At 39.9% G+C, this 27,548-nt stretch overlaps 2 protein-coding genes across 6 annotated transcripts in view; both read left to right on the top strand.

Annotated features, from left to right (window-relative positions):
- msh3 (mutS homolog 3 (E. coli)) overlaps positions 1–16,807 on the top strand; it is a 37,749-nt gene extending 20,942 nt beyond the window's left edge. For all 3 annotated transcript variants that reach the window (XM_019264454.2, XM_027278231.1, XM_010744856.3), the window contains 4 exons: positions 5,157–5,343; positions 14,751–14,883; positions 15,002–15,170; positions 16,476–16,807. In XM_019264454.2, the coding sequence (XP_019119999.2) occupies positions 5,157–5,343; positions 14,751–14,883; positions 15,002–15,170; positions 16,476–16,575 (589 nt within the window). In that variant the 3' untranslated portion in view covers positions 16,576–16,807. The remainder of the gene's footprint in view (positions 1–5,156; positions 5,344–14,750; positions 14,884–15,001; positions 15,171–16,475) is intronic.
- Positions 16,808–17,606: 799 nt separating this feature from the next.
- Positions 17,607–27,548, top strand: part of rasgrf2b (Ras protein-specific guanine nucleotide-releasing factor 2b) — a 46,182-nt gene continuing 36,240 nt past the window's right edge. For all 3 annotated transcript variants that reach the window (XM_010744843.3, XM_019264459.2, XM_019264457.2), the window contains exon 1: positions 17,607–18,318. In XM_010744843.3, the coding sequence (XP_010743145.1) occupies positions 18,043–18,318 (276 nt within the window). In that variant the 5' untranslated portion in view covers positions 17,607–18,042. The remainder of the gene's footprint in view (positions 18,319–27,548) is intronic.

Below are 27,548 nucleotides of genomic sequence, written 5' to 3'. Positions count from 1 at the left end.
TAATGGGATATCCTGTCTGAAATGATCCAGATGATTGATTATCAATGAGCATAAAGTGAATAATCTGGAGACGGGTGTAAAGCAGCGTGCCGCCTCACAGATCCTTGGTTTTATTTTCCTGCCCACTACACCGTGTTATAGCATCTTTACAAATATACCATACAGCAGTTTGAGCTAAAATCTGTGTGTGTGTTTGTGCTCTATCACAGATTTTAGCAGAGTAAGCACGAAACCTTTTGTGTGTGTGTGTGTTTCCTTTCCGGCTGAGAGATGCATATGTGCACGTCTGCAGCTGGCGTATGTGCTTCCTTGTCTGTATTGAGTCCTGAAGGTTATAGAGCACATTCTTTCATCCCTTCATGGTTGTTATGGAAACAGCAAAGGAAGCTGAATGTAAAACTGTGTTTTGAAAGGGACCTTTAATCGACCATGGACTCCTAGCAGTGATTATACCGTGTTTTACTGAAGTCTTTCGCAAAACTCCCCTCCCATCAGAAAATGCAGAAATGTAGCTGATATCCAGAAAGAGCTCACAAAAGGTGGTGAGTGTTTTGGTGCCAACAGGTCCCTGTGTAACATCATCACCTAGGTGGGTGTTGTATAGCGTTGCGAAACATGTTGAGCATGTGAAAAAATGTTGTATCCTAAATCGACTCATTTGTTCCTCAGAGTTTTTATAGTGCTGCAGTGTCAGAGTGCCTGTGTCATCTTGTAGGCGGCATACAGGGCTGGTTAGGCCTTTATTGTTCTATAGGACCTGGAGGTTTATATCAGTCAGTGTGCAGTTAAGTCTGCAGAAATAAACAATTTGAAATGGTAGGAGAAATCTGAGGACTTGATAAAATAGCACAATAGTTTTGAGTTATCGGCTGACTTTGATGGTCTGGCTGTACATATCGGGATAAGAATACAGGTTCTGTAGCTTTATTCTTCATTTGGATTTCCTTTAGTTTAAACAAAGTGGTTGCTAGTCCTCTAGTGTCCACATAAAATAATGATAATTAAAAAAACCAAAACAATAACAACTCAAACAACAGCAGAACAAACCAATGCTAAACATCAGAAAATTAATAGTTAATAATGTTGCAGATCAGATATGCCTTTAGTAAACACAGTACCCAACAAAAAACAGAAAAATAAAATAAAAAGTAATTAAGAAAAATCCAAAATCCAGCTTTGAAGTTAAAATAATATTAATAATTAAAAAAAAAGCTGTCACTGCATATTGAGCATGTTGCCACTCAGCTGTATCTATGTGTTTTTCAGAGTTTAATGTGATATGTTATTTAAAAGAATATCAAAGTTTAAACATTAATCTTCAGTCACTGTTGAAAACACTTTTTTTCTACATCAGTATTATTTCTCAGTAGTCCAGGATGAAATGCAAAAGATTGAGAGAAGGTGAAGTAAAGAAGAGTGTGGGTTATTTTTCATTCAAGGACTCCAGTTGTCATTAAAAAGCTGAGGCCAGTTCAGTTTGTCCCTTTTGAAAACAGATTTTCAGTCATGTCATGTCTGCGTTGTGGTGCATGAACTTCAACTACATAGCAGGCTATATTACAAGAAATACATTCAAAATGTATTTGAAATTACATTTCAGTCATTTTATAGTTTATTACTCAATTCCAATTGGTCAGTTTCACTATTCTACAGTCTGTTTCTCCTCCTCTTGCTCCATCCAACACTACAGGGAGGTCATGTACCACCAGTTACACACGTACCATAGTTTGATGTGAGTCTTTAGGAAAATTGAATAAATGAACAAACCGAGAGGCGTGAGTGTCAGAAAAAAAAACATGTTTTCTAGGGGTTTTGTAAGGTGATGATAAATGGACTCTATTTTCAGAATCAGTTTGTTTGGCGGGAAGTAGGGACTCGACGAGAGCAGCAGGACACCCAGCTGGTGGAGCGTTGCTGTCTTTCTCCTGTGCATTCCCTCATCAGCGGACAGAGTGTGTGTGTGTGTGAACAACACGCTTCCTTTTCATCTGAATCTGTCTGTCCGCTCTGCCGTGCCGTATAAATAGATGGTCATAATTATCCCTGAGTTAAAGGCATGCATGCACACACACTATAAATTGACTGATTGAAATGCAGCAGCATGTCTGCCACGCCCCTGTCCGATATGGCGTGTGGGGTAACCATAGTAACTCCCTGGAGCTGGAGGTTCCTGTCGGTAGTTCATTGATAGGTACTATGTTGAAGGTCAATCAGAACAGGAAGAGACAGATTTAGAGGTGAGAAACACTGACTGGCGGAGAGATGTTGCATCTGTGATCCAGCTGGAGTCGGTTTCTATCAGATGAGTCACTGCGCTGTCTGTCGGTCTGGAGCGGAGCTTCAGCGGAGCTCTGAAACTGGCTTCGAGGCTTGTGAGGAATTCAACATGTTGTCACTGTATCTCTGTAATTAGTAAACATCTATTGACATGGGCATGGATGTTGTCTTTCCACAGTCTTTTTGATTTTCTGTCACTGGCCTTAAATTCTTCCTCCTTGGGCGACAGTGTAACATCATCAAGCATAATTTAACTTAAAATGTGTTTGTCAATATGTTCATTAGATGACTTCCAGGCTGTCTAATAAATGTATCTTATGTGTTGTTTCTCATTACACATTTGCATTCTCAGATTCAACAAACTGTCTTAACAAGACAAATGATTCAGCCTGATGAATGCCACCTGTTCATGAGATTTCATCATTAGCATAATGGACACCCTTAAAATTGCCATGTAATGTTGCCTGTCACCCTCTTTTCATTCACGAAAATGTTCAGAGAAAAGAAGAATTTTACACGTGTAGTAAGTAAAGCTGACAACAATGTGCCATCAGGACAGTGCTGTAGCATTATTTTTTTCAGATTTAATATATACATAAAAGCTGCCTATGACTAATATTATAGTTGGGTAAAGGTGATATTAGTTGGGGATATATGATGTTGAAGCTACACAAGATCATGGTGGAAAGCATAAAGACCTCTCCGTGAACTGGCAAGCCATAATAATGATGATGATATGGTGGACAGAATATTAGTTTTGTGTTCATTTTTCATTGTTACATATTTAATTTGAATTTGTGTCATGTTTTACTGGTAAAAACATTCAGATGACTATAATATGATTTTAATACACCTCACAGCACGAACATTCCTGGTGTAATACTGCTAGTAATACTCTTTATGAGAGCAAATACCTGCAGCTAAAATGTTGTGGAAAGCCGTCTCGTAAGAGTGTATGTAGAGTGTTATAGGAGCAGATTAATTCTCATGGTTTTTGGAACGAGTTGTTCAACAATAGCATTTGGGTGAACTTTTGGTCCTATAGTGTAGGCATCCTCTCAGTTAAAAAATAAAACAAAAGCTGGCTACACATCACGGTTCTGCTGTCAAAGTACGGATTGTTAATATTAATAAGGTTCATTGACATAAAATGACATTTGGGTTAGGGGTTAGTGCAGTCATTGATTGGAAATAGATGCAGAGTGAATAAAAAAATTATAGTGCTTCAAGTTTTTTTCTTTTAAATTTGTTGTGAGTGTTGCAAGAATGTTAAACGGTATTAATTATCTGTTTTATCTATATGCACTGTCTTTGGCTGAATGAGGATAAATCCTAAATAATTGGAAAATATAACCTGGAGGAAGTTCCTGAATGTTAAATTCAATTTACCTGAGACAGCATCAGAAGATAAATTTGTAACCAGAGTTTCAAAAGTTATGGACACTATGTGAAGGGTTGAATGTAATGTTAAGGTCTAGAGTGCAGTTACATGTATACACAGACATGCAAGAAGTAAATAGACACCTTCATTCAAATTCAAATTAAAGGTGTCTATTTACATCTTGCATGTCTGAACATCCATAGTAACCCCTTTATACCATCACACACATCCTTCTTTTCCTTCTGTTCAGTTTAAAAAAAGAATCTCAGGGTGTTATAGTTACTCTCTCTCACTCTTTTTTCACACCCCTCCTTCTCCACTTCACTCTCTTTGTCCTTTATTATACTATAGTGTAAGTAGTTCTCCTGGAAGAAGAGGACGAGCAGGTTCACTGAAAACTCTCCATTTGTCTGCCTGTGGGTGGTTTTTGGAGTCTCTGGCAGAACAACAGCACTCTGCGAATGATCAACTATGGCTTCAACCATGACATCAAATCATTTAAATTATTTATGGGACGCATTCAAACTTCAGATGAAATTTATTCCACATGATGATTCTGACCTTGTCATATTTTTTTATTTTATTAATCTTACTGCATACAACTGTTTCTTTAAAACCAAATGATGATCCATCCACATCCGTATATCTTGGTGGGTTTATCAACATGTTAGATAGCTTTCTGACATCTTATAATTTGTAACTTTTTGCAACTTTCTTGCATGCGCACAAATGTATTAAGGCCAACAGTAAATATGTAATTTGTTGTAATAAAAGAGCCCAAAAATAGTTACACGTATGATAAAGAATGACCAAAACTTATCTTAATTATATTTTATTCCTTGAAAAAAAAATTGACTTTCAATCTAATCCTGAAAAAGGCCTACACAATAAGCCTGATAATAGTCCAGCATACATTACAATTATAATAATCTTATCCCTCATTGTCACAAGAAAAACTGACAATGTCTGGAACCCTCAAGATCTCCCAACATCTCTTCTCTTGTTTATTTGAGTAACTTCTACAGTGTTCCACAACACTGGCACATATGAACACTATAAATATGATGAATTTAATTTAAGATGTAACAAGTTGACTGTCCCCCTTCTCATCCGGGACATTATGCTGTACCAAGTTAATCACACCTGTAGGTGCGATGTCACCGTCTGCAGACATGTGTTAAGTGTGCTGCAAGCCAACACAGTTGCCTTCTTACTCAAGAGTGACGACGAATGGCTCCAGATTAATTTTCATTCATAAAATCAAGATTGCGTGCATATATATTTGTTGTTGTTGTTGGTCCCTGGCACTTCTAGGGATAGTCCAGACTGATCATCTATGTACTGCAGAAATTGGTCAGTGTGTAACATGTAGCCCTACACGTCTCTCCCACAGTCACAGTACCAGTTTATAACTCTATGATCACATTATTTTCAACATCTCTCCAGCTTTGTTACTTTTGACCTCTGACCTCTCTTTTTTTCTTTGTCTTGTTATCAGGATGGGTGCTTCAGACAACATCTACAAAGGACGCAGTACGTTCATGGAGGAGCTGACTGAAGCCTCTGAGATCATTTCCCGAGCAACCGAACGTTCGTTGGTCATCCTTGACGAACTGGGACGGGGCACGAGCACCCATGACGGGATTGCCATTGCGTATGCCACCCTGGAGTACTTCATCAGAGATGTAAGTGTGCGTTTGTGAATGGACACTGTACTGGTGACTTGGGGGCAATTTAAATAGAAGAGGGAAGTGAAGGAAGGAATAGATGGGACATTTGGCTGTTGAAATCACTGCAGTTATTGGTTTGCAACAAGAGACGAGGCTCCAGAGAAGCCTCAGCAGCAGAGCAGCTCTTGAACACTAAGCACGATTGTGGACACGCTTTGATATAAAATGTTAATATGCAGGTGGAGAGCAAGCTACAGTGCAAAAGGAAAATGAATGATTGACCCCTAGATACATACTCATTCAAGAGATGTATGTTATGCAGCAGCAGACCTCATTTGTTCCTCATTAAACATTCACAGTATCAAGAATGATGACAGGTTGTCCATTGTCCACCTCTGCACCCTCAAGGGATCACATATGTTCATATACATCGTCACCATTTCTTAATGATATGTTTCCTGCATGTTCTTGTAAGCTGTCGTTGAAATAATATGTACGGAAAGGTCCAATTTTAGCCAGCGGTCGAGGCCAAAGGAAAGTGAGGAACCGGTGCTGAGGTTGACTGAGGAGAAGAGACAGAGCACTTGGTATCATTATTCCTATGAGAAAGTGTGTGTGTGTGTGTGTGTGTGTGTGTGCGCACGCGTTCTGCTGGGATTGTATGAACTGGCACACTCAGGGGCCCTTTGGGTGTTGCACAATGTTGCGTATCTCCATTTTGACAGAGCATATGAGCGGTACCCTGAGAGAATGAGAGAGGAGGGGGGTCATTTGTGTTAGTGAGATGGGTTATCAGTTGCGACATTGTCAAGTTAATTGTTGTTTCCTTACGGAGAACTTACAGTGCTCGTGTGTACAAATTAGTGTTGAACAATTAGATCTATACTATAATCGCTGAAAAGTACTTATTACAGTTTGACATGGACTGCATGCTCGAGGTTGTGGCATCAATTAAGACACACAGCTGTTCATTTTCTCAGCTGTTTACACTCAGAATATTTTCCACTGTATTATATAAACTAAAGAAACATGAGGTTTCCTGTTCGTTCTCGTCACATTTTTTCGAATTAGCCTGTCAAATGAGATCGTTTGGATTTGGAGTTGTCCCTCCGACATTAGATATCATTGTTTGAATTATTAATGTAGAGACAGACTTTTTTGCGTAATTGTGAGACTATTTTACACAAGATTTTATTAGGTAAAGATACAACTCGACACTGCTATTTAAAGTGACACTACTCAGTATATTTTGTATTAACACTGGAATAAATTGCATATATGATGTAAAAGGTATCGCTTGCAGTTACAGACCTGCAGGGAATTATCATCTGACTCTGCAGTCTGCTGCATCTCTTTTGAGCCCTTTAGCCTATTTTGGATCTTTGTTTTGATTTTTCTGGGCTAATTTCTCGCAGCAATAGGAGAATGTTTTCAGAAAAAGAACTTTGATACATTGTATGCACTACCTTCAAAGCATCAAACTGCACACAGTTGGCTCATAATAATATCAGTGTGCCAATATAATAGCCAGGCTCTACTTTGGATTGTAGTCTCCAAGATGTGCAAAAACTAGAAGAAACTAACATTATTCGGATGCAGGTTCATCTTCAGTCCACAGCTACAGATACCATTAAAGGGTTTCTGTACATGTACCATTAAACATTACTTTCTCTTCTGCTGCTTCCTAGGCAGTTTAATCTTGGAAGCTGTATCCAATCTATGAGAGGTGCCATTTTGGTATTTGTTTATTTTGTGATCTCCAAGACCTTACTCAAGAAGTTCCAAAGTGCCCTGAGGTACCCCTGCTCAAATATAGATGAATAAACATTTATCTTAAAAAAAAAAAAAAAAACCCTTCCAGTCTGCATGTTTTGCCATTTTCACATTAATCTTTGGATAGAATCTTGGGGTTATGTAATTTTGCTGGAAAACGTAGACTGAAAATGTGTAAGAAGCCGCTAATGCAGCAAGGAGCTGTTGGCAGGAGGAGGGAGCTCTCTAACTACCTGTTGTATAACAGCATTGATTTGTTTGAAAAGACTTGCTATTAAAGGAAAGGAAAACAAAAGAGCACAAAAGAAGTTATGCTTTTCAGTAAAAGACCTCCTTACTGCGGGCAGACCTGCAGAGTCTTTCATGCTCACTCCTCTTCCTCCTACTCTTCCGCCTCCTCCTCACCAGACTCAACCGTTTACGTCAAAAGTCAGTCGACTCCTCCTTTGACTCGGTTGTTATAGTAACGCACCTTTCCCTGTCCCCATTGCTCACCTGAGAAGTAGTTAAGAATGCAGATGGGTTTTATAAGACCACTCGATAAAAGAGACAGCCTTGACGCAGAAAGAGAGAAAGAAACAGAGAACAAGGGATTGTTTTTTTTTTTTTTTTTTTTTTTGGTGAAATCATGATCAGCACGTAGCTGGTTCAGTCCATGTTTGTCATATTTAATTCCTTCCTGTGATGTGCACCTCATCCTGTCATTACTCACTCTCAGACTCACTTGGACTCTCGCTTTTATTCACGCTAACAGCAGGCCCTGCCATGAGCTTCACACTAAGCTTAGCGCTACACATCGCTCTCTACTCGTACCGTGACTCAGACAGAACACGTGACTGCGCTGGCATCTTAATAGCACACTGTAATAGTAGACAGGCTTTACACTTGGACTAATATGAGAACTAGAACTAGTCACTACAGCTCACTTTTGGCTGCAAACTAACGGGTAGATTTTCAGTAGAACGTATCGCTCCATGTGGGCGTAAATGGTCTGATGGGCTCGCGCTGATGCACAAAGCTCCTACCAAGACCCACATGTGCTCCACTGCGCTCTGCACATGATGCCAGTCTTTTTCTCTCAACTCACATTGTTTAGAGCAGTTCCAGAGCTCGTTCCTAACATGTGGTTGAAAAGATGACGCAAGAAACAATAGAACAATTTCTGTCAAACAGAATTAAGGTTACTTTTTCTTGTGAAATAGTGGATACTTTTCACCTTTTGATGTGTCTAATAATCCAAAAAGGTGATTTTTTTTTTTCTGATCTCAACCTGTAGTGGAATATAACTAAATACATTCACAAGTGCTGTACTTAAGAACAAATTTGAGGTACTTGATTATTTCCTATTTCCTGTCCTGTATGCAACTTTATACTTGTACTATAGTCTTCTCTCCACTACATGTGTCTAGCTTTAGTTACTTTCCAGATCCATGTATTCATGTATCTCCAACTTTGGTGCTTTTGGATTTATTTATTTATGACAGACTGAAGGGTTACGTGTTCCTTTATGCATCATCCTGCTTCAGTTTCAAAAAGTTTTGATGTTTAAACTTTAATAAGCTGGAAGACGCACAAAGCTAAAAAACAGGGCTGTTTTTGTGAGTGCATGGAAAGTTGCCTTTTAGGCGGCACTACACAAGATACACATGATGATCTTATAGAATAAGATGCATTGTTGTAGGATATACCCAGCAGTATATAAAGTCATTAGAATTAGCTCAACCTTAAATGTCTGCAGCAGCAAAATGCAAAATACACATTAACGCAGCTGTAAAAACATCATCTAATATATCAATAAAAGGTTGGGAACCACTGATTTAGAACTTATAGTGACGTAGTCATTAATGTACCAAATATTTCCATTTCAACGAAGGACAAAAACATGACTTGAAGGAAGCGTCATCACCCTCTCTCTCACCTCATTTAGAGCCTTGTTAGGTGTGAGGTGGGAAAACAAAGGGTGTGCACTTCAGTTACAATTGGATTTGTGTCTAATTGGACTACCAAGATGGAGAGAAAGCAATAGTGGTGTTGACACATCTAGCCTTTTCCTTAGGATCAGATTTCTAAGTGGAGGCACACTTGAATGCAGGAGATCCAACATGGTGACCCAGGTAAACAAGAGGAATAACATTGGAAAAACAGGAAAACCATATAACTACCTATTAACCAAAACCACAGAAACTGTTACTACCAAACTACCAAACTGTTCCTAAAAAGCATGGCAAAGGACTTAAAGGAACGAAGTTTGGCATCAACCACCAGTTTCCAAGGGAAATAAAAGAACTGAAAAAAAATGTTACCTGGTAATAAAAGAGCAGAACAACATAAAAGCCTAAATAGTGGTTGACAAGCTATACTGTACATTGTACTGTACTATGAAATGACACTGTGGCTTTTTTTAACAATGTGTCAAGCAACTCCCCAAGCAAGAACAAAACACAAAAAACAGCCTTAAGAACTCTGTCATACTCTTCATGCACAATCTTCTGTTAATCCGGCAATCCTATGTGTTCTCTCACTCACACCCCCTGTTACCCAGTGTTATACAATGTTGATGCTTTCTAATTTAGTTACTTGCTAATTGTCTCTTTCCCTTTTGTCTCTCTTGATGAAGTCGCTCTGTTTTGTTTGTGGTTTGTCATTCATCTTGTGTCTCCTTGTCCTGTTTGTCCTAAAACTAAAGTCATTAATCATCTCGCAACACTGGCTCACAACACAATCTTGCCTATTCATCCACCTACAATAATAAACAAAGAGGTGTCTCTATTCTGATCCATAGAAGAATACACTTAACCCACAATAACTCAATATTAGACCCAGGAGGTAGATATATTATAATCAGTGCCACAATCAACAACAAAATATTTGATTACCCTTCACTCTTTCACACATTCTTCTCACATATATCCACCCACAGCACTAACTTAATGACCATAATCAGAGGTGATTTCAATGCAGTTCTCAATCCTTCCATTGACAGATCATCCCAATCAGGCATTTCAAGAATTTGTCGATCTTCAACAACAATAAGAGTACATGGATGACCTTGTTCTTGGCGATATCTGGAGGCTTAAAAATCCCTCTATAAGAGAATATTCTTACTTTTCTTCCCGATATGAATTGTTCTCACAAATCGATTTTTTTTCTGTCCAGCAATTCTATTATTCATAAGATTGCATATACTAAAATTAACTCAATTATAATCAGCAACTATGCACCTGTGACACTCTCCCTAAATATCGAATCAACAGTTACATCCTTCCCCACATCCAATTTAATATTTCATTACTCAAAAGACCCTTTTATTAAGGAGGAGTGGACATCCTTCATGGAAATGAACAACTCTCCAAATACTTCACCAACATTACTATGGGAAACATGAAAGGTGGTAATTACAGGGAGAATAATATCATATTCTTCTTATAAGAAAAAAGAAGTACACAATCTACAAAATACCCTAGAAAACAAGATAAAAATACTAACAGACAACTATGCAAGCAACCCCACAGAGCAGACATGGCAAGAATGACAAACCATCAAATTTCAACTAAATAATATATTGACAAAGAAAACTGGATTTCTCCTCCAACAGCTGAGATATAACAGTTATGAACATCTTTCTTCATGTCCTGTTCATGACTGTTCATGTGCACACACGTCATTATAGAACAGCTGGGAAGAGTGCTGAAGCTCTACAGGTGCACAGTGAAACAGACACCAATTTGGAGCTCAAAACCTATCAGAGATATACTACAGGAGAAGAAGAGGAGGACAAGGTGACACAATGCAGAGAGAGTGTCATCTGTGGCATGTGGCAAATCAGCAGTCTGTCAGAGATGTCGTTTTATTTGAACCGCCATGTCAAGTGAGTCGACCACACAGCCTGTCCCATTTGGATCCGGCCTCTTGAGCATCTGACCGCTCCAAGCATTCCTCCATTTGTTTATAAACATGCAGCAGATTTTAGCTTACATCAAGGGTGGATATTTATAGAGGTTCTTCCTTTTTCATGACCACTTCTCATGATCAGAAATGTTCCCTGCATATCCCCATTTTTTTTTTTTTTTGAAAAAGTGAATCTGCCAGTTATATATTTGTATCTATATAATAGCCATCTTGGAATATTGGGAAATTCAAGATGATGCACACCATTAAATCAGGGCTATATTTGAGGTAGGTCTACTTTTCAACAGGAATGATTTCATCTGGGGCTGAAACTAGCTATTATTAAAAAGAAAAGCTGCATGGATGGCAGACAAACACTGTGAGCAACTAGCTGGTGAACATAGTGGAGCATTTAGCAGCTAAAGAGACAGATACCTTTCTTCAGAGTTAGTGAAGATTAAAAACAGAGCTAAAATAGGAGTGATTATTGGTGATCAGAAACACTTAAATTAATGCTTGTATGCTGTTCCAATCTGTTGAATGTAAATAAGCAACTGTATGTTAACATGTTCACCACAACAAGTTTTACAAGGTGATAATCTATGTTGTGTTCTCAGCTTCCTGGCCTACTACATGCTTTCAAAGAAATTGTTTGCTCTACAAAAAGGTCAAAAACTGTGAGAAATGCTAAGTGGCAGTTTCCAGAATTCGGTCAAAGCAACTGGATAAAATATGGATGATGAAGAATACTGAACCAAGATCCAGCTAATTGTTTAGATTTTTGCTTAATAATAACTCAAAAGATTATCAAAATTGATTAATTTTCAGTTATCAACTAATCGAAGAACTGACTGATTTTTTTTTTCAGCACTAATTTTAGCAGATCATCCAGCTCTGCAGAGCATGGCTGTCAGTGCAGCCCGCGGTGGTCTGATAATGAGCTGCTATTAGCACCTAATCAGACCATTATCCAGGCTGCAGCCTCCCTCTGCAACGCTCAGTTTGTTCTTACCTTTCAGTGTAGGTGGACAGCAATGGTTGAAGTAGTTTGTCTCTGTGTGTGTCGTTCATGTGTAGCAGTAGTTGCGGGTCTGTGTGTCTTTGGTTGGAGTATGCAGGAGTCACCCTGCATGTCTCGTTCAGTGGAAGGTATTACTGGTGACGTGTGACCTTTCTCAGACCGAGCAGTTAGCGGGCTGATCCTGGAGCCAGCTGAGTACTGCAGCCGACAGTCTGCAGCGATGATGTTAGACTCATGAACATGAGGGGGTCATACATTACTGTCATCATCAGAATGTGTGATTATTAATGGTTACATTTTTGGGATATTTATTTAATCCGACATTAGTTATGGTCTTTTAACAGAGATATCTGGTGTTCATGCATCCTCTCCAGTCCCATTTCCATGTGATTGGGTTGTTAAAACAAGGAGAAAAGGGAAAGTGTTCACTGTGAATGCTGAGAGGTAAAATGTTTGTGCATGCATTTGGAACAAAGACTCAGTGAGTGAAAATCTCTTTTTTGTGTGTGTCTTAACCTTAATGCCATGGTGGCTGACAGAGATGAAAGAATAGCAGGATGAGGTGTAGTGCCTTCACTTTGCTCAATCTCCCTCCTGAGTCTGAAAAGCCTGGTGCTGTGTTTACAGTGAAAAACAGAGTGATTGACTGCAGAAATGCTTAAGAGAAGGAAAAAAGTGACACAATATTGTATATAGTATGTGTTTATACTAGTGGTAATATTCACAAAGCATGTCTTTATGGGTTAGCTCAACACACTGCAGGGTACAGAGGCAGTTAAGTAATACTGGGCAGAGTACAGTAGATGTAGTTGCTCTGCTCTTTATCAGCTTTAACTTTTGCTTAGTTGTAGCAACACAGATGGAAATGAAATAATACATATACCAAATGGTATATATATTATTTCATTTCTTCTGTCTTTCTGTGGTTTGGAAAAGTGTTTAGTGTGGTGAAATCAAGATCCAAATACTTACCAGGCCTATTGATCACATACTTGTCGTGAGGGTGAAGACAGATATTATGTGTGAGGATCTAGTGAGTGTGCTGTGGAGAACATGTTCCTTTGTAGATGAGTTAATTTGTCTCCCCTCTAGCAGTATGTTGGTTGGGCGGTTTGTCCAAAACTGAAATATCTCTATTGGAGAGATTCCAATGACAGTTTGGGTGTATCCTGATGACGTTGGTGACTTTTCCTTCAGTGCCACCAGCAAAGTTTCCACTAATCCACTAAAACATTTCAAGAGCTACCACAGCAGCCGCCAACCTTAATACCATATCGGTCCTAGCCACAGGTTACACGACCATGATATTTAATCATCATTTTGTGCAGCAGAATTTTGTTTTTAATCATGTCCTGCTCAAGTAATTATCCAGCGGCCGCTAAGATTCATCTCATGTCCCCTTGTGTGGATCCCAACCTCAAGGTTGAAAACCACTATGTGGACTGTCACAAATGTTGTGCTGACATTCATGGTCTCTACTGACTTTGGTGATCCCATGACTTTTATTTTTAGCACCACTAGCAGGTTGATATCTGTTCTTTTCAGTGTCAACTACTGGATGGATTGCTATGAAATTTATTAGAGACTCTCATGTCCTCCCTCAGGATGAATTGTAATTTTAGCGCTGCTTTAGCTTCTTACCTCGCACCATCATCTGGTCAATATGCACTGATTTATGACCAAATACATGCAAAACTAATGACGTTTAAATCAGCCTCAGCTGTACTTTGCGTCTTAGTCCTAATTAGTAAATATTAGCATACAAACACTGTGAGCATGTCAGTATGATGGTGTTAATTTTGTGGTTATGGCTTCATCTTGTTTATGAGTGTTGGGTTTTATTGGACCTTGGCTCATTGATTTTCATATGTGATTATTATTCTATCAACATGACCTCTCTCATGCCTGGTAATCAAAAGTGGTCTGCATGTGGATGCGTTACAACAGTAATATTTTTTAATTTACTTGAGTTTTTAGATGATTTTCTTATCTGCATTCTGTGCTCGCTGTGATCAGGTCTCTTTTCTTTTTTTTTTTACAGGCGCTATGCAAAGCTGGTGTGTAGGTGGGAAGGTGGTAGTTCTGTTGTCTGTAAACCCAAACATGGCAGGTGGAGGGTCCCCACAAGTGACATTACTGCAAAGCCTATACTTTTCTTACTTTTACCTTCCAGAGAAACGTCTTCCACAACTATCAGAAACAGCAGAAGTGACAAGCTGATACAGAGCAGTGACTGCGGTGATGACATTCCTGCCTACAGCTATGTTTCTACCCCTCGGCTGGAGATTTTCTGTAAACACAATGTACAAAATGCATTTATACCTGGCTGATCTTGTTTATGCAGTTTTCTCCATCCTTAAGACGTTCATGCCAGATGTAAAAGAGCTGCTCCAGACCTGTTTACTGGGGAAGCTTTGGCTCAGGTTGTAGAGCAGCTTTCCTAGTAAACAGAAGGTCAATGGTTTGATTCACAGTCCAGTGGAAGTGTCCTTGAGCAAGATACCAATCCCCCGAATTTCTCCTGAGTGTGAGGACTTTTGGTTAGGGAGCGCTATACTGATCTGGATGAGAGAGTTGGCACCTTGCATGGCAGCTTCTGCCATCAGTGTGTAAATGTGTGTGTGAATGTGACGAGTTGTAAGTGCTTGGTAGATCAGGAAGGCGCTATATAAATAAAAGGCCATTTACCATTTAGATTTGACTGGATTTTAACAATACACTCTCTCCTTTCTTTTCTTAGGTGAAAGCCCTCACCCTGTTTGTAACCCATTACCCTTCTCTGTGTGAGTTGGAGCGGGTGTATCCTGAACATGTGTCTAACTACCACATGGCTTTCCTACTCAATGAACCTGACATTGCGATTGACACTGATGGTACGTGTGCTGAAGATGTTTTCTGTCGGGTTTGAGTCTCACCAGTCTTTCTTTGGTAATTTCCACATCATTATCATCTGGCACTTTGTGTGAGGTTTGAACCTGTTTATGTTGACAGATGGAGAGGTTCAGCCAGAGTTCATCACCTTCCTCTACCAGTTAACTGAAGGAGCTGCAGGGCGAAGCTACGGCCTGAATGTCGCCCGATTAGCTGATATCCCAGACCCTATACTACACATTGCTGCACGCAAAGCCCGGGAGCTGGAGAGTATGGTCAATGCCAGGAGGTACAACACACACACACGCAGACCCGGACCTCTTTTCTAAGTTCACTCGCGAAGTTTACTAGTGATGATGGGGGGGTTTAGAGCGCCAATTTAAGTTTAAAGATGTGTGTGTTTACCTGGCTGGGAGGGAGCATTCAGATAGGCAACAGCTCTGCGTTAATTGGCTAAAAATACTGGAAGTCCAGTTTGAGTAACAGAGCTGTAAAAATGAAGGCTTATCAGACAATCCGACATTGTTTATTTAAGCTTTAATGCTCAAATACAATTGATTTCATTCTTGTGCTGACAGAAAATATTCCTGGAAAATCAGACTGGGATAGAAATGACTTGTGTAAGTCAGACCTGACATCAAGGAGTTTCAAAGAAAAGAAAGAGAGAGAGACCTACAAGCAGGTTTATGACAGGAAATTTCCGTTTTGGAATTTCTTGAACACTGCAAAAATTTGGTTTGTATGATTAACTAACTATGTTAGATGCAGCTATTTTCACCATTGGACTGTCAGTGCAAATATTTCTAATCTGCTTATGACTCAAAAGACTCTTTTAATTAATATGAATATGCTGGAATTGTCGATTTAAAAAAAACAAAACAGATTGAGACACTTTAACATCTTTTGTCTAACTTTAATTGTGGCATATTTTCTCCCAGACGGTCCAAATCTTTATTATTATTTATTTATTTTATTTATTTTTCCAGTATTAAGAAGAATGCACAAGTGCACACTAATAGGGAAATTAAGAGAAAATATATGTTTGTTTAATGCTGGTGTTAACCAAGTTTTTCTATTAGGATGAACCACACACTGCCAGGACTGAGATGTTACACTTATGGTTAAGTTAGAAGAGGCGACTTCTTCGTCTTTTGCTGTCAAAACGTCAGCATATTGCACTTTCTCTAAATACAGTCTTCTGTCTCTGTAAATTTGTACATGGCATCTCCTCGCTCTATAACAGACAGCCTGCTGGGAGATGAGTGCTGCTTAGCCTCTTCCTAAGTAATCCTCACCATATGAGATATCTGTCAGCGTGCGCACGCACACACACACACACATACAGCCATACCTCTCCATCAATGTAATCCTCCTTATATGAAATGTTTGTCCTTTGTTTGAGTGAAGCCATGCTGAGTACACAATAATCGTACACAGAGGAGTTGGTCGGAGGTTAAGAACAGAGATTGTGAGCTGTGTGAGAATACAGTGTATTTAGGCTCACCACATGTAAAGTAATGTGACGATGTACAACAGCTTTTATATGATATTTTGTTTCAACAACATGTCTGTGCCTTTGTCTCCATCTCTCCAGAAACAATAAGAAATGTCTCTCAGATCTTTGGAGCATCTCGGACAGATCGTCTCTCTTGGAATGGCTGCAGTCAAACACAACACCGTCAGAACACACGTGAAGCAGAGAAAAAGCAGCTATTAGTGAATGAGCATCAAAGATATTTCAGAAAGGACTTATGAAGTAGAATGGTTTTTGCTGCTGTTTTTGCTAATGTGCTAAATGAGATTTGAACCATCTCAGGTTCTGGTTATCACCATCATCATGTACTGTAATTGTAACACCAATTAATACCAACTGACCAAGATTTTACCTTCCAGACTATATATGTACATCAGTGTGTTTGGTGATTAAACTAAAGAAGAAGAAGACAAATGTGTCACTCTCCGGCTCGTTGACTTTAAAACTCTGTGTCACAATGGACACTTCAGAAGAAAAAGATTGATGCAGCAAAACAAAAGAGATTTTTTATTTCCCTGCATTCTCTATTATGAGGCACCTGTATAACCCACAATGCAACTCAACTGCTGGCAGTTTGGTTGGAAATGTGAGTGTGTTGCTACCCTTGGACTGCAATGAGAAGCTTGCTATGGATAACCTCACATCTTTCACTCACTCCAGATTGTTTTGTTTTTTCATTTTCACACTTCACAGTCTTCACACCCAACTGCCATCGTCTCAAGTGACATCACTTGAAACTCAGACTTAGTGCAGCTTCCTCTGGAGCCTCAAAGGGCTTTCTACAACGTTTTTCACATAGGAGGTAGTATTCCACAAACCCGTAACAGGCTCTGGTGCGTAAAATTGGAACTTAACCTTTAAATAAGAACTATAGCATTTCATCTCGTAGGCCAAAAAGCCTAAAGAAAAATGTTTTGACACAAAAAGCATTAAACTGTTGACTTCCACCTGATTTTGTCGTAGTAAAATTTTAAATCCATCCATTAATGCGTGTGTTAGTTTATTCTCTTTGGTACAAGGCAAATAATACTGCAGAAACAAATCACAACACTTGAGAAAATCTGCATCACATCTCTTATCACACACACACACACACACACACACACACAAAACCAACTCACGCTCCGCCTTTAATTCCACCAACTCCAAGATCAGCGCGCATCACCGGGGAGAGAGAGACAGATAGAGAGACCTAGTGGGCGTGTGTGTTTGTGTGCAGGAGAGCGAGCGAGAGAGAGAGAGTGAGTTAACCACTGTCAAAGCCGATTACACTTTATCGGGTCTGTGATTCTGTCACTGTCTGTCCACTTGAGGGTTCTTCCCCCTTGTGAGCGACACGCCTCTCGCTTTCTCCTCTGCTTATTAGTTGTTTACTTACAGAAGCGCGCTTTTCTTTGGCGAGCACCATGGATTTATTCTAGTGCTTGTGAGACTCGGACATATTTACTATGAGTTCCCTTGCAGAAGCGCTCCCGTCAGCGGAGCAACTTTTCCGTGCGCCACGACGCCGCTGAGTCGCGCGTCTCTCGGTGGGAAAGTTTACACGCAAACCCCCCGGCGACCATGGGCTCTCTGTGAAACCTAAGATTACCCCACTTTTCTTTTCTCTTCCAAACCGTACGACAAAATGCAGAAGAGCGTCCGCTACAACGAAGGACACGCGCTGTTTCTGTCGGTGGTCGCGCGTAAAGAAGGAACCAAGCGCGGCTACCTGAGCAAGAAGACGGCGGAGAACAGCCGATGGCACGAGAAGTTCTTCGCCCTGTACCAGAATGTACTGTTCTACTTCGAGAATGAGCAGAGCGCGCGCCCAGCCGGGATTTACCTGTTGGAAGGATGCACCTGCGAGCGAGCGCCGGCGCCCAAGATGTCCACCACTGGGAAGGAAGCGCTGGAGAAACAGGTGAGAGGTTTAAAACGAGCAGGTGGGTTTCAATCTACTGAATCCTGCTGTGAACCAAAGTTCACATCTTATGGTACCAAGCGCGCTGGCATCATCATGGGGACAAACTGGTGCTGTCTCTGATTGAATGACCAAAAATTGATGAGAGACCTGTGTTTTTCAGATAATCTATTGTTCCCACAGAGATTTCTAACAGTTAATAATTTATTACACTTTTTTTTTTTTCAAATTCTAACAATAAAAAGTACAAGATCAAATTTTTCCATCACGCTCTAACCTGATGCCCATGTAAAAAGAGCAAGTGGTTCATGCAGCATCGGACTAAAGTGGCTGCATCAGCTCAGCCTCTCTGCTCTCCACAGTTTCAACAAGAGCTGCAGTGCCAACAGCTCCAAGTGCATCTCTTCCCTGAGCAGGTAACCACCCCCCAAAGACTCAGATGTGCAAATGTGAGCAAGTTGGTAGCAGAGAGAGAGAGGATTCCTACTGTGTGTTTTATACCAATTCTAAACAAAAGAAAAATCAGGTCCTACCTGCTCTCTTACATCATTTATTTTATGCCTTTTACTCCTGGAATTTGCTGGCTGCTTGATTTGAACGTGAACCCAAAAGTCTGTCACATTTTCATCATGAACATGAGTTATTCGAAACACGGCCTTATATGGATTTACCAAACGTGGTTGAAATTCTTCATAGATCAAAGTTAGGTTTATTTCAGTCTGACGGTGGGAGGCAACTATTGCAATGCAGCAACAGGTACTTGTGTTTAACCCCATGAATGCTTTAAGATTATTTGTTCCATCACTTAAGTAAATCTGTAATATCTTTGAATTTAGTGAAACATTCATGCCCAGGATGCCATATTTTGATGGCTGCAACATTAATAACGTCTGCAGGGTAGTGTTATGTCTTTAAAAGCCTTGAAATCTGAACTACCAGCTCTGTGGGTGGCATGTTTGTGCAACTTTTATTTGTAATCACTAAGCCACTGCAGAGCTGGAAGAGGTTAGGGCTTCATTACATAAAAGCAGTGACATGCAGGGAAATGTTTTGGGCAAATCTGTTGGTGACTGAGCTCCTGGAAGTTGTAGTATTGCAGTATTGTTGCTCCAACAGTTAGGTCGACCTTGTTGCTAGGAAACATTTGAATTACCATTTCCACATGTATTTCATTGAGAAAACATGCACTGTTCACGAGTATATATCATCGATCCTAGGGTTATATCAAGAATTGAAGAATCAATATTTGTTACTGTAAAAATAACTCACCTTTACTTCATGAAAGTAGTCTCACAGAAAACAGAATGATTTCTGTGTCTGATCCCAGTTTTCAGCTGGCCTCAGGGACTGTGTCCATGTGTGTGCACAGGCATCATGCCCATTAAAACGTAGGAGAAGGGATACACTGGAGAGCTTTGACTTTTTACAGTTTGAGCAGGTATTAAGGAGACAGTAAGTGGACGTACAATTAATCATTTGAGAGGTAAAAAAATAGCCACCAATCAGCATCACTCAGAAAATATTCATCTCCAGAGACTGCTGCCTACTTATACAGTAGATGTCTCTTTAAATGTACAGTATGTCTAAAGACAATTCATTCCAGATGTATGCAAATGGAGAAATGCTTTATGAAAGCCAGGAGATGGTAGAGTGGTTTTAATCAAGTCATACATAAAGCAAGAACATTATGTCTTTATTGCCACAAAGGAGTTGTTATTAATGATGATGAAAGTAGGACAAATCTCTCTTTTTCAGGGTAAAATTATGTGGTTCCAACCGCTAATATTGGCACTAATACAAGCGTAAAACCTGTCTCTTCTGATGTTACAGAGCATGGCAATTAGGATATTTTCTGCTCTCTTTTTACACACTCACATTGACTGTCTCTCTCTCTCTCTGTCTCTCTCTCCACCTGTCTCACTCTCACACTACAGCTGTGTTGTTTAATTAGGGTTATTTTCAATCTGCCCTCAGCTGAAGCCGTGTGTGCTGACATGTAACTGTTTAACTACATAGCCATGCACACAGGAGGACTAAACCAAATAACGATGACATTTTGTCTGACTTATGAGGCGGTGTACGTGCTCTTCTGTTTTAGGCGATCAAAATCGGTCTTTTTTCACATTGTGTGAGGGTTTGGTAGGATAAAGTGAGAAGGCCTTCCATCTTCCCATCTTTTTCCTTACTGTTTTTCTGTGCAGTAGAGTGAGTCTGCCAGCAACCTGCAGCATCACACCCCCACAGTGAGCCACAATACAACCACACACATAACACACAGCTACTGCCTATCTCTCTTTCACTCTCTGTTGTACTCTCACACAATGATTTGATTTGAAGGAGCCTTTACTTACTGGTCTGAATGGTTTTCACAGCGACTGTGGACCTGTATTGGTGATGTGAACACGTTTATGTGTGTGTATGAAAGGCTAGTAGAGTTAGCTGTGTATAATTGTCAAACTACCCCACCACCATTGTCAAGCTTGTGGTTGGTTATTGATCCCAGAGAGAAGCACAGTTCATCAGAGGCCATGAACTAGGGGAATTGACGATTACATACAGTGTAGTCTGATCGCTACACAAATTTTACTGAGCAATTCAAAGGCCTAGTCTTGCTTTGTTAAATGCTTTTGTTTTAGAAATAAACAAGCCAATCAACCACTTCGTAGGACTTTGTAGGTGTATAACTTGGGAACGTCTAATTGTGCCAAGATCCAAAAATCTAAATTAAATTAAATCGACTGACAAAAATTACAGCTCTAAAATCAGAAAGCTATGTATTTAAGGGGTTTCTTCAAAAGATGCTCCTCACAGATTTAAAACTTTTTTATTATTGGAATGTATCAGTTGGATCCTTGGTAAAGAAAAGAGTCAGATTATTTTTCTTTAAATTTCCTGGATGATTATTATGATTATTGATTATTATTATGGATTGATTTAAATATATAAAAAATTGGGCTGGCTTGTCAACTGCATGGCATTAAGTGCAGAGTAATGTAGAAAACAGGCATCAGGAGCAGAGCAGAGGTAGGTAGAGCATGTCTGATAGGTTTGTTGGTGGTTAGTGGTTCAATCTTATATGATATAGAATAAACAGTTTACCATAACCCTCTTACTCTAACCACTTGTGTGTTTTTTTAACTTATTTTTGTGGTTTAAACAAAAAAAGAGTTTGCGACATGCACTTGTTTGTTTTCGTGACAGTGCCTCTAGCAGCCTTGTTCAAAAGGAAAAAGTAAAAGGAAACAAAACACAAACAAATTCACATTTTAGTAGCTTCAGTGATTCTGTCCAAAACCAATTGTAACCAGATTGTTTACATACAGCAGCAGAAAGTTTGAATCACTGCCAAACTTTGGATTTGTGGCTTTGTGTGTAAGATAATCAAAACCAGTTTTACATATTTATTGAAAAGAAATATACAATATGTTGTGTTTTTTTTTTTTTTTTAAATCTTGTGTTTTGCATCTCAGGGCCACCATACATAGGACTTAATGGATACTTCAGTGGTCACATAAATATCAATTAAGAAATGAGGCTCACATGGATGCTTATTATATCCAAGTTTCATGTTTGCAGAATTTAAGGCTCAGTATCGTCATCAAGAATACCTTGAAGCGGATGGACAAATTGGCTGTTAGGGGATCAACTCTGTGATCTTCCCTCTATCCATGCACAGTGCATGTCTGTAGTAAAATGAAATAGGAACCTTTAGTAGAAATTTCAAGCATGGGAGATCAGAGATTAATTCAATACTGTCTGATCTGGCAGCAGTGGCTTTAATGAAGTATGTTAGTTGTTGAACTATAGGAATATAGGGGATCTTTTCAACCTTCGTCCTTCCTCATTAGAGTTGATGCAAGAAAGGGTGGGGTGACACTTTATGGTTGAAGTGTCAGTGCTGACTTCCTGGTGCGTGTATGTGTGCGTGTGTGCATGTGTGTGTAATTATTTCTCATTAGAAAGCTCCTCTAGCTCTAAACATCTCTTTCGGAGCCTCACGTTTTTCTCTTGCTTGCACTAATCGTTTGCATGAAGGAACCAATTCCATATTCCCGGAGTCTGATCTGCTCTCTCCCGCCGGCTGCTTTTCATTTTCCTCTGAGTTTTCTGCCAAGTGTTAGAGCCATTATGGACCTCATTAGTGTCAGATAAGAATTTAAAATTGGCATCTGTCTCAAAATCTGTCACTTATGTTTGAAGTACTGCACTAATCAAAGTATGGATGACAACAAGGGTGGATATTTCTTTCAAGAAAGCAACTCCCGTTGTTCATGGATGTAATTCTTAGCATACACTTCCTCCCTATAAAAACCATTGAGCCATGAACTAAGAAAAACAGCTTCTTAAAAAGAAGTAGAACAACATTTCGAGAAATATGCACGTTTGCTTTCTTTCATAGAGTTAGATGAGGAAATTGATTTGACTGCTCAAATGTCTGAGTCCAATAAGGAGCTAGAGCCAAGAGATGATTAGCTTAGCATAAAGTCTGAAAGCAGGCTTGAGAAGTGAGTTCCCCAAGGCAGGTCAACATGGGGTTTCCAGACAACCGGCAGAACAGGATTGCTGAGTAAAGTATTGAGACTGTTTAGAAGTTTAAAGAAACCCGCTGTGGATATTGCTCCCCTACTTTCAGTCATCAAGCTAGGCTATGTTAATCACCTCCCGGCTGTAGCTCCACACTTAATGCACAGACATTATATCAATGTTCACAATTAATTCTAAAGAAAGGGTTACAAACGCTATGAAAAACCCTGAAAATGCACCAAAAGGATCCTGTTGCCTAGTGAAACCTCATCCTTCACAGGGCTCGCTCTCAATGGCAAGAGGCTTGCCATGATCCCAGTTCCCCCACGACTCGTCTTCTTAGAGACACCCCTTGCGGCCCCAGGGCAGAGTGCCACAGGCTTCTGAGGCAGCTATGACCCCTTTTAACAGCAGGATGAGAGGCTAGTACACCACACACACACACACACATACTTTTCACCTTAAAAGTTATTCCCTACTGTCATCATGCCTCTGCCACTCATCAATAGGAGTGTTATGGCACCGATCATAATAAGCCCAAAGCTCTGTGTGGAGCCCTGACGTATTCTAACACGTGTTTTGTGCTTTGTGCTTTGTGCTGTTGATGGCAAAGGAGGAGCAGATGTTTCTCATTGTCATTGTGTTTGCAAAGCTCTTCCTGAAGCCGTGCACTAAAGATATTGTGAGCTTGCATAGTGAGAGGGGGGCTGTGCAGTGCAGGCACAAGCAGTTATGGACCCTGAGTTAGAGACTTTTCCTGGCTCAGATTGGTTGTTTTTGTTTTGGCATTGTGAATTCCTGTAAATGCCACCAGGAGCACTAGAAGGAGCCAGAAGAACCAGATTTTTTCCACAAATTACTACAACCTGTTCTCAACCTCATCCCAGATCCTCAAATACCGATGCTTTGTCATGGCCCCTCTTCTCATACACACACACACAGCATCTTTTAAGCATCTGGATTAGACACACTGGTCTGCCACAGAAAGCCTTTTTAACACATGGTTAATGCTGTGAAACAGTCGTTTACTTTTAGTTTCACATGGGACATGAACCGTGATCTCCTTGGTAAAAGTCCGACCCGTCCACCATCACCTGCAGATGTAGATTTCACACTCTTTAAACTACGACAACTGACACTTATGGGTTTACATTGATGCCCAGAGGAATGAGAACAGGCTTGATTATCTGTCTCATGTCAGGTTATACTGAATTTCAGCAAATATAGCAAAAGGTTTTTTTTTGTTTTTTTTTGTTTTTTTTAATCAAAATCGGTCTTTTTTCACATTGTGTGAGGTTTGGTAGGATAAAGTGAGAAGGCCTTCCATCTTCCCATCTTTTTCCTTACTGTTTTTCTGTGCAGTAGAGTGAGTCTGCCCCAGCAACCTGCACGCATACACACCCCACAGTGAGCCACAATACAACCACACACATAAACACACAGCTACTGCCTATCTCTCTTTCACTCTCTTTTGTACTCTCAGATAGACACAATGATTTGATTGAAGGAGCCTTTACTACTGGTCTGAATGGTTTTCACACAGCGACTGTGGACCTGTTGGTGATGTGAACACATTTTATGTGTATGTATGAAAGGCTAGTAGAGTTAGCTGTGTATAATTGTCCAAACTACCCCCACCACCATTGTCAAGCTTGTGTTGGTTATTGATCCCAGAGAGAAGCACAGTTCATCAGAGGCCATGAACTAGGGGATTGACAGATACATACAGTGTAGCTGATCGCTACACAAATTTTACTGAGCAATTCAAAGGCCTATATCTGCTTTGTTAAATGCTTTTGTTTATAGAAATAAACAAGCCAATCAACCACTTCGTAGGACTTGTTGTAGGTGTATAACTTGGGAAACGTCTAATTGTGCCAAGATCCAAAAATCTAAATTAAATTAAATCGACGGACAAAAATTACAGCCTCAAAAATCAGAAAGCTATGTATTTAAGGGGTTTCTTCTTCAAAAGATGCTCCTCACAGATTTAAAACTTTTTATTATTGGAATGTACAGTTGGATCCTTGGTAAAGAAAAGAGTCAGATTATTTTTTCTTTAAATTTCCTGGATGATTATTATGATTATTGATTATTATTATGGATTGATTAAATATATAAAAAATTGGGCTGGCGTCAACTGCATGGCATTAAGTGCAGAGTAATGTAGAAAACAGGCATCAGGAGCAGAGCAGAGTAGGTAGAGCATGTCTGATATGTTTGTTGGTGGTTAGTGTTTCAATCTTATATGATATAGAATAAACAGTTTACCATAACCCTCTTACTCTAACCACTTGTTGTGTTTTTTAACTTATTTTGTGGTTTAAAACAAAAAAAGAGTTTGCGACATGCACTGTTTGTTTTCGTGACAGTGCCTCTAGCGGCCTTGTTCAAAAGGAAAAAGTAAAAGGAAACAAAACACAAACAAATTCGCATTTTAGTAGCTTCAGTGATTCTGTCCAAAACCAATTGTAACCAGATTGTTTACATACAGCAGCAGAAAGTTTGAATCACGCCAAACTTTGGATTTGTGGTTTGTGGAGATAACAAAACCAGTTTTACATATTTATTGAAGAGAAAATACAATATGTTGTGTTTTTTTTTTTTTTTTAATTAATCTTGTGTTTTGCATCTCAGGGCCACCATACATAGGACTAATGGAACTTCAGTGGTCACATAAATATCAATTAAGAAATGAGGCTCACATGGATGCTTATTATATCCAAGTTTCATGTTGGCAAGAATTTAAGGCTCAGTATCGTCATCAAGAATACCTTGAAGCGGATGGACAAATTGGCTGTTAGGGGATCAACTCGTGGATCTTCCCTCATCCATGCACAGTGCATGTCTGTAGTAAATGAAATAGGAACCTTAGTAGAAATTTCAAGCATGGGAGATCAGAGATTAATTCAATACTGTCTGATCTGGCAGCAGTGGCTTTAATGAAGTATGTTAGTTGTTGAACTATAGGAATATAGGGGATCTTTCAACCTTCGTCCTTCCTCATTAGAGTTGATGCAAGAGGGTGGGGTGACACTTATGGTTGAAGTGTCAGTGCTGACTTCCTGGTGCGTGTATGTGGGTTGTGTGCATGTGTGTGTATTTATTTCTCTTGAAGCTCCTCGCTCTAAACATCTTCTTCGGAGCTCTCCATTTTCTCTTGCTTGCACTAATCGTTTGCATGAAGGAACCAATTCCATATTCCCGGAGTCGATCTCTGCTCTCTCCCGCCGGCTGCTTTTCATTTTCCTGAGTTTCTGCCAAGTGTTAGAGCCATTATGGACCTCATTAGTGTCGATAAGAATTTAAAATTGGCATCTTTCTCAAAATCTGTCACTATGTTTGAAGTACTGCACAATCAAAGTAGGATGACAACAAGGGTGGATATTTCTTTCAAGAAAGCAACTCCCGTTGTTCATGGATGTAATTCTAGCTACACTTCCTCCCTATAAAAACCATTGAGCCATAAACTAAGAAAAACAGCTTCTTAAAAGAAGTAGAACAACATTTCGAGAATATGCACGTTTGCTTTCTTCATAGAGTTAGATGAGGAAATTGATTTGACTGCCAAATGTCTGAGTCCAATAAGGAGCTAGAGCCAAGAGATGATTAGCTTAGCAATAAAGTCTGAAAGCAGGCTTGAGAAGTGAGTTCCCCAAGCAGGTCAACATGGGGTTTCCAGACAACCGGCAGCAAGGATTGTGAGTAAAGTATTGAGACTGTTTAGAAGTTTAAAAAAACCCGCTGTGGATATGCTCCCCTACTTCAGTCATCAAGCTAGGCTATGTTAATCACCTCCAGGCTGTAGCTCCACACTTAATGCACAGACATTATATCAATGTTCACAATTAATTCTAAAGAAAGGGTTACAAACGCTATGAAAAACCCGGAAAATGACACAAAAGGATCCTGTTGCCTAGTGAAACCTCATCCTCACAGGGCTCGCTCTCAATGGCAAGGGCTTGCCATGACCCAGTTCCCCCACACGACTCGTCTTCTTAGAGACACCCCTTGCGGCCCCCAGGGCAGAGTGCCACAGGCTTCTGAGGCAGCTATGACCCCTTTTAACAGCAGGATGAGAGGCTAGTACACCACACACACACACATACTTCCCCTTAAAAGTTATCCCCTACTGCACATGCCTCTGCCACTCATCAATAGGAGTGTTATGGCACGATCATAATAAGCCCAAAGCTCTGTGTGGAGCCCTGACGTATTCTAACACGTGTTTTGTGCTTTGTGCTTGTGCTGTTGAGGGCAAAGGAGGAGCAGATGTTTCTCATTGTCATGTTTTTTGCAAAACTCTTCCTGAAGCCGTGCACTAAAGATATTGTGAGCTTGCATAGTGAGAGGGGGGCTGTGCAGTGCAGGCACAAGCAGTTATGGACCCTGAGTTAGAGACTTTCCTGGCTCAGATTGGTTGTTTTTGTTTGGCATTGTGAATTCCTGTAAATGCCACCAGCAGCACTAGAAGGAGCCAGAAGAACCAGATTTTTCCACAAATTACTACAACCTGTTCTCAACCTCATCCCAGATCCTCAAATACAGATGCTTGTCATGGCCCCTCTTCTCATACAACACACACACACAGCATCTTTTAAGCATCTGGATGAGCACACTGGTCTGGCCACAGAAAGCCTTTTTAACACAGGTTAATGCTGTGAAACAGTCGTTTAGTTTTAGTTTCACATGGGACATGAACCGCG

This window comes from Larimichthys crocea, chromosome III, assembly GCF_000972845.2.
Source record: "Larimichthys crocea isolate SSNF chromosome III, L_crocea_2.0, whole genome shotgun sequence".
In the NCBI taxonomy this organism is placed as follows: Eukaryota; Metazoa; Chordata; class Actinopteri; family Sciaenidae; genus Larimichthys; species Larimichthys crocea.
This window is presented reverse-complemented; position numbering and strand designations above follow the sequence as displayed.